Raw genomic sequence first — 7,981 nt, 5'->3', positions numbered from 1 at the left:
TGAGTATTTAATCAATAGAAGGACGTGCAATTGGATTCTAGAAGAAGAAGAAAAACCTGAATATGGATTCAATTTCTAGAGTACTTCATAGTCTTGAGTTCAAATGACATTAAAGTGAACATTTCAACTATGTTTAACATCAACGTTGGTTAGATCATGGGAGCATATATATAAAGCACCTCCTGATTTAATCTATCAGTACAGCATGTTTCCCGATCCCGCGAGACGATGATTAGAACTATGACTCCATTGTTGCCGGGTCATCACTAATATTCTCATCTGTCTTCCCATCTTCTACCGTTGGATCGACTTCCTTGAGCCTCCCATTCTACGCCTCACTATTTTCTGCGTCTGTTGATTCGGCTTCGTCCAATTCCATATGCTCCGTGGATTGAGCTACTACGTGTTATGCATAAGCCATGTACTTTACCTGTAATCCAAAATTAGAGGGATAATTACGATCACATGTTTATGTTCAGAGAACATACATATAGGACGGGGATTAAGCATATCCGTGCACCTGATAGAGCTGACTGCATATTGCAGTCATCTCATCAACATTTCCGACATGGTGGATGTCCACGTGGCGCTCTGTGAATGGCTCGATCTCGGTCAAGTTGAGGCCGAGGTGGTATAGGCCTCGGTCAATCCGAGCCTCTGAAAGGAGAAGCTTGAAATTAGGCTGAAGATCGTAGCACGGCTCGCACGAGACATTGTGACCACCAATCTTCAGTTGATAATAGTCAAAGAAACAATGTGATCCAACAACCAAAACATTAGCTTCAAAAGAAAAAAAGAAAGAAAAAAAAAGTACCTTCTTTAGTGAATTCCTGGGCAAGTCATGATATGAGGCTCTGCTTTGTTCTTAGAATATGTGTCAAAAAAGCCTTCTCGTCGTTGAATTCATGTACACAATAATATCTTGTCGCGAAATCGGAGTTGAAATTTGAATCTGGACAGCGTTCTTCCATCAATTTCGTTCTGATGCACTTTTGGCTCCAACTAAATGATGTTGATGATCATGACCAAAGGTATATAAGAGTGAATGTAATTAAAGAGACGAGAAAATACAAGTTGAACGTGAGATTATTATGTACCAAAATTAACTATATATCAGCAAGAATACAGAAACACTTACCAGAAAAGTACTAAGAGCGATATAAGCATCAACTCGAGATAATTTATTATAAAAAAAAGTCGGCCCGAAAAATCTATAAGAAAAGGAAAACGAACGCCATTACATAAACATGTGTACGTAGTCATACCATTTCATATGTTATACGAAAAAGGAAAGAATAAAAATAATCATTTTACCTTTATAGAAATCTTGATAAATTCACTGACTGTGAGAAATCTTACGCCATCTTGGTGTCGGATCAGCTTCACTATCATCAAGATTGAAGTCTGTCTTTCCTCTGCTGCATTGACTCCCTTACCTGGATATATTTTACAAGACTATAAAAATCTTGATGACAGATCTACAAAACCATTTGTACCTGGCATTCCGTGAAGCGGACATATGATAACAATCCACGAGGATAATCGATTATGGTCACGAACCATCAGAATCAAGACGTACATAATCATGTTTCAATATCGGAACAAAAGTTTCAATCTCGACAGCTTTTCTTCTATCAACAGGTTTTGAGACACTTTTGGGTCCACCTAACTGATCATCACCAAAGATAAAAAGTGTAAATGGGATGTAAGAGCAGAAAATATATATATAGATTTATATCACATCATTCAGGTTGAGAAAATATATATATTTCCGAACCTTTGAATAGTAGTTCAAGACCATTCTTGCTCCAGATGATCAAATGATATATCTCTGCTCTGAAGAGCTGGGAAACATTCAACATAATTACTTGGCTACAAATTACCGCCTAACAAGACATCCTGTATTTCAATGCACATTGAATCAAGGACAACAGAATTACAGAAAAATCCATTTAGTATATGTAGAAATAATACTCCATGTACATTTTTTTATCAGAAAATAAAAAAAATGTTTTTACCTTTGAAGAAATGATTAAAACTTGATCTCATGGATGCTCAAATAGTAATGTTCAGATGCTCAAATAGTATTGCTCCTCTGAGGGGCTGGGAAGTTAATTTCTCTGCTACAAAACCGTCTAACAAAATATCCTGAAACATACAAATTTATAAATAAAATAATAATAAAAATACTTAAATATCTGTCTGCATCGAGAGCAGTCTGAATCGGTGATAATTGGAGATGAGCCAGATATTAAAATGAAGCAATTTGCCTTCACAATAGGGGAGCAGTAATGATAGTCAATGCATATTGGTCTGTTCTATTTGTGTCTATCTCAGAATTACAGCAAAACACAGTCAATTTCGGAAACCATTGAACCCACACAATATGCTATAGCAATCTTGCTCAACAAAATCAGTTTTGTTAAGTGCAGATTACCAGTTTTTATATCAGCTTTGCAGACAAATAAAACACCAGATGAATTCAGAAACTTGAAAGTGGAATGAAGAGAGATGGTATTTCTCAACTATATCGGACCACGGGACGTTGATTCCAACCACAAACCTTTAAGAGAGTATGATAACTAGTTCAAATACCTCGGACATATATTAAAATTTCGGCTGAATTTGATATCTTTGTGATAAAAAGATTCGTTTAAAAAAAAAACAACTTTCTCAAGTATCTTCTTAATGTGAACGAGAATTCTTGAGACAAGTAATCTTAAAATAATTTTTTTTTATCAAGGAAAGGTTCACTAATACTGAGCATTACAAATACGTACCTCTGAACCCTGGATATTATTCGAGCGGAGATTTTGAATTTTTCATCGCCGGGAATTCACCAATCGAACCAGCACTTTAGCTGAAATCGGTTTAGCAACAATGATAATGTAATATTTTCAGAGAGCATAGAAGTCTTCATGACATATCTACAAAAGCCTACGTGCCCAGCAGAGCTTGGTTATCGATGATCATGACATATCGACTTTAATTGTGATCCACAGAGGCAATCGATGATTATTGTCAACAAGTCTGAAGACACTTTTGGGCTACCTATTCATCACCAAAGAAGACATCGAAAAGTATAGTAGTCAATCATCAATTATCTCCATCATTCTCAAACAAAAGTACCTAAACTCAAAACACATTTGGAAAGTTCTTTATGAAAAATACACATACGTATATAGTCATATTTACAGTTTCACGTTACTATATAACCAACGTTTCGTAAATTTTAGATAAATAGTCACGTCCATGTATTTATACGAGTAAATTGACGTAAATACCCCACCATTTTATTTCAATGAAAGGGCAAACCAAGAATGTAACGTCATGTTTATGGCTATTTACCTAAGATTTACGAAACGTTGGCTATATAGCAATCTCAAATGTTTTAGTTGGCTAATTACGTAATTTTTTGTAGGGAAAATAGTGGCAAAAATACTCAATGTTTAGACAAAACACTACTTATAAACTCCTTTTCTTTCTTTGGAAAAAGTACCACATATTACTATTTAATAGCGCCGTAACTACTTGCACCGTTAAGTTCAAACGGAAATTTTAACGGCAAAAATATTTACGCGTAATTAAATTTGTAACATGAGGTGTTTTTGCCCAAGAAAAAAAAAGAATTGAGTATATAACTATCGGTTAGAGCAAACTTTGAGTATTTTTTGCCGTCATTTCCCCTTTTTTGTATACGAAATGGTGTCACACTTAACGTTTTACTAATTTTGATCGCTCACTTCATAAACTAAAACACTCTACTCTGTAAGTTACTAAGCAACTAAAGCACCAGAACTTCAAAACCAAACTCAATCAAATCCGCAAGAGAAACAATTCCAAAAACGTCAATCGCCATGTCCAATTCAAAAAATAGTATTTGCAAATTAAGCCCAAATGAAAGTACACTGGACATAACAGTACTAAACCGAGTTCTTAAGCTCTCAAGCCTAACATTTTATTATTGCAGTCGTTCAACTCCTAGAGCAAGCACTTCAAATTTCATAATCACAAATCCAATCGATTCCACAAACCTTCTCGTTAATCATGACAATCATCGACATTATGGGCTCCAACGTTGTCCAAGTACGGGCTGACCTCAACAACCACGAGCCAATGCACAACGCGCCTTCGTCCACGCATAACTTCCCTGACTTAAGTAAAATAAAGAAACCAGCATTAGCATCAATTATAATATATAATCTATGTAGTAGTACTATATATCATGTACATAATTTATCAGATTTTTTTTTAATGAATAATGTACCTTGAAGGAAGTGTTGATTTACTTAAACTCGACTTTAGGGATATGGGCAATCTTGTGCCAATCTTCCCCTTTGTCTTTCTCACACCGTTGCTCCAACAAAGGATGGCATTTCTCGATTGTCAACTCAGAAAGAGAAGCGGGCAAGCCTTCTTCGGGCAAACACTGGAGCTGAGGGCATTTAAAAATGTCCAACTCCTTAAGGTTGGTGAGTTGTTGAAAAGACACGCCGTTTAGGGCCACCAGATTGCTACTATTGCGGATAGAAATCTCAATCAGAGTGGTCGGGAGAAACATCCCGTCACTAGGAAACGAATCCCATTCCCAACCATCGATACGCAAGCATTTCAATGATGGGAGTCTCTGTAGATCCCACTGCAAAAGCTTTTTGCAGTCTCTTATAAAAAGACTTTCTAGTTTAGAGAGAGTGTTGGGTAGGCTCAAGCTCAACTCTGGACAATTTGCCAATTGTAGACCGCTCAGCCTCGGGAAAACTAGTGTGCCATCTCCACCAAATGACCACTCCTTCCACTGTGGCATATTATATATAAATAGCCATTCTAAGGATCTGAAAGAACTGCCACTACTAATGTTGCCATAAAACTCATCACCCACTGACACCAAGCTATCAAACCCCTGTATATGAAGGTGTTTGAGGCATGGCAATTGTCCCAGAGAAGGAAACATACAACAGCTTTTACAATTCACTAGGTTGATCCATACTATGTTAGAAAATGAATCATGTCCCACCCAATCCGGAAATATCATACCTCTGTAACACTCTATGTCGAGAAACTTCAAATTTGTATGAGGCCAAAGTGATTCTAGTATATCTCTCTCTCTCTCCGAACTATTTGCATCGCCGGCAGATCCACGGTTCCATATCAAACGCAGATCCTTAATACCCATCTTATCCTTCAAATCAGCCTCCCGAGCCTCATTCGCATCTCCCACATTTTCAATACTCGAAATCTCAAGTCTTCCCATGAAAGGCTGAACATATTTCAATTCTTTAATATTATTCCCCGTATCTCCATCGCCAACAACTATTTTACTCAATGTCAGCAAAGACTTCATATTTTTTATTTGGAAGTTCATTTCTTTTAGAGGGGTTCCATAAATATCCAGATGCCGCAAATTGATTAGCCTTTCCATGTTCTTCGGTAATGTCGCAAGATGGTAACACCCTGACAGCAACAAGGTCTGTAAGTTGTACAAACTCCATATTGAAGCAGGCAGCTCTTTAACCCCGCAAAAAAATAAGTCCAAGTACTTCAAGTGTATCAAATTATTTATTGATTTAGAGATTGAACCACGTATACCAACCACTCTTAAGTATCTTCCCGATGTCGTAAAGGTTTTGTAGGGCCAGCCAATATAGCACTGTTGATCTGATCCGATAAAGGTGCGCAAATACTTAGCCTTGCGTATAAGCCCAAAACCTGCAGGCTCTGTGCTAAATGAGAGGTGTCGAGTATGACTTTGAAGGCTGTCCAAGTCATTTATTTTATCCACCCTGAAACAAAATCCATGGGATACGAACATGGCTAAATCGTGAACAAGGTCGTGCATGAGGAAAATTGAGTCATCTTTACTCGACTTTTGAAACAATGACCTTGAAACGAGATCTTCCAAGTACTCCTCTCCAACTTTCTCCATTTTCATAGCTTTCTTATCACTCTGCAAAAATCCTTCAGCCATCCACAACACGATTATCTTGTCTCTCTTAAACTCATAGTCTTTCGGAAAGATTGAGCAATAAGAGAAACATCGTTTTAGATGTGTAGGCATACGGCGATAACTCAACCACAAAGCAGGAAGGATGTTTTTTTCTTTACTATACAACTCATTCCACACATCACTTTCGAGAATGTTTTCCCAATTCTTTGGATTTCGTTCAGAACGTAATAAACCGCCAAGAGATTTGATAGCTAAAGGAAGGCCTTTACATTTCTTCACTATCTCTCTGCCGATTGCTTGCAAATCTTGATGTGCATGAGCATCTTCGTTGTTTCTGAAAGCATGGCGTGAAAATAACAGCCAACAATCTTCAGGCGACAAATCAGTTAACTGATAAGTAGTTGTCTTTCCAATTGCCATATGAGAGGCTACTATTGTGCTTCGTGTTGTCACAATGATCTTACATCCTTCTGCTCCGGATTCGAAAGAGCTCTTCAAAGAGTCCCAGAGAATATAATTCTCATTCCAAACATCATCAAGAACCATAAGAAATTTCTTCCCTCTTAAGGAATCCCTTAGTTTCTGTTGAATCTCTAACAACTCTCCAATATGACAAGCTTCCGAAGTGACCTTTTCCAAGATTAGTTTTGTAATCTTATAGATGTCGAAATCATCTGATACCGTCACCCACGCTCTTAGATCAAAATGATCGTTGACCTTATCATCATCATAAACGAGCTGAGCAAGGGTGGTTTTTCCAATACCACCCATCCCCACAATCGGAATGACTGATAATTTTTCCTCACTACCATCGCCGGAGAGCAACAAGTCAACAATGACCTCTTTATCATCTTTCCTTCCGTAAACTGTAGATTCTTCAGCCAATGGAGTGGGTGGCCTTTGATAAGAAGGGATTTCTCCAAGACCGTCTCTCAGACCAAGATTATCCTTTTGGTCTAAAAGACTCTTGAATCTACGAAGGATCTCGGTAGCTTCATTCTTGACCATGCTATCAAATCCAACAGTAGTGAACAAACCACTTGGGATACTCAAACAACAAGGCTGGTGAGGTTTCAGCTCACGCCTCTGAGCTTCGCTGTTCATGGTATCAACCAAGTCGTCGGTGCGATACACCATGTCTTGGAGGTCATCCAGCCACTCCCTGACATTATTGTCAGTGATCAGCTTTTCCTCTGCATCGTCGACCAGCTTTGTCACTGACCTCACGACGTTCCTCAGATCACCCAAAACATCAACAACGGGCTGGTTTCCATGGAACAGCATGGCTGGGATCTCTTTCGGCGCCAACCTTTCAAACAAGACTTGAAGAAAAGCAGAGAGAAGAGCTCCTCCAATCAACTCAGCCATGTCTAACCGCCAACAGATCAAGGGTTCTCTATATTACAATATATATATATATATATATATATATATATATATATATATATATATATATATATATATAGAATCAAAGTGAGACAATATTCATAGAGTAGCTAATTTTATTCCAAATTTGCGTTTTTTTAACAAAACTACCAAAATAATAAAATAAATAAAATGTATAGAACTATATTCAATATTTACAAATAATTATAAATAAATAAATAAAAAGACTCACATGGAGATGAAGGTTATTTTTCAGAAGATGATTTCTTGAATTCTCAGCACACACAAAATACTAGAGTAACTAATTTATAGAATCAAAAGTAAGACAATATTTATAGAGTAACTAATTTTTTATTCCAAAGTTGCCTTCTTATCAAACTACCAAAACAATAAAATAAAATTTACAGAACTATATACAATATTTACAAATTAAAAAAAAAAAAAAAAAAAGAGAGAGACTCACATGGAGATGAGGTTGTTTTTCAGAAGATGATTTCTAGAATTCTCAGCAACGGAATTGTGAGCAAAGAGCAACGGAATTGTGAGCAAAGTTTGGCAGTGGAGAAGGTCAACAAAGGCTACGCAAAATATTAGAGAAATGATTTTTACTTTTGCATTTTTGTCTTTTCCTTTCACTCGGAAACAATAATG

At 37.0% G+C, this 7,981-nt stretch overlaps 1 protein-coding gene across 1 annotated transcript; it reads right to left on the bottom strand.

The window, feature by feature from the left end:
- Positions 1-299: 299 nt before the first annotated feature.
- On the bottom strand, positions 300-7,897 carry LOC149383016 (putative disease resistance RPP13-like protein 1). The gene is made up of 9 exons (XM_089627658.1): positions 7,794-7,897; positions 4,301-7,340; positions 4,035-4,154; positions 1,778-1,886; positions 1,315-1,669; positions 1,139-1,211; positions 815-1,002; positions 521-727; positions 300-430 (listed from the first exon to the last, which is right to left on the bottom strand). The coding sequence occupies exons 2-5, from the start codon at positions 7,310-7,312 to the stop codon at positions 1,635-1,637; spliced, it is 3,276 nt and encodes a 1,091-aa protein (XP_089483784.1). The 5' UTR covers positions 7,313-7,340; positions 7,794-7,897; the 3' UTR covers positions 300-430; positions 521-727; positions 815-1,002; positions 1,139-1,211; positions 1,315-1,634.
- Between the last annotated feature and the right edge of the window lie 84 nt (positions 7,898-7,981).

The sequence above is a fragment of the Urtica dioica genome, chromosome 10 (genome assembly GCF_054948205.1).
Source record: "Urtica dioica subsp. dioica isolate 48M chromosome 10, U.dioica_male_clone48M_v1_H2, whole genome shotgun sequence".
Lineage (NCBI taxonomy): Eukaryota > Viridiplantae > Streptophyta > Magnoliopsida > Rosales > Urticaceae > Urtica > Urtica dioica.
Note: the sequence above shows the minus strand (reverse complement) of the source record. Positions and strands in the feature narration are given on the sequence as shown.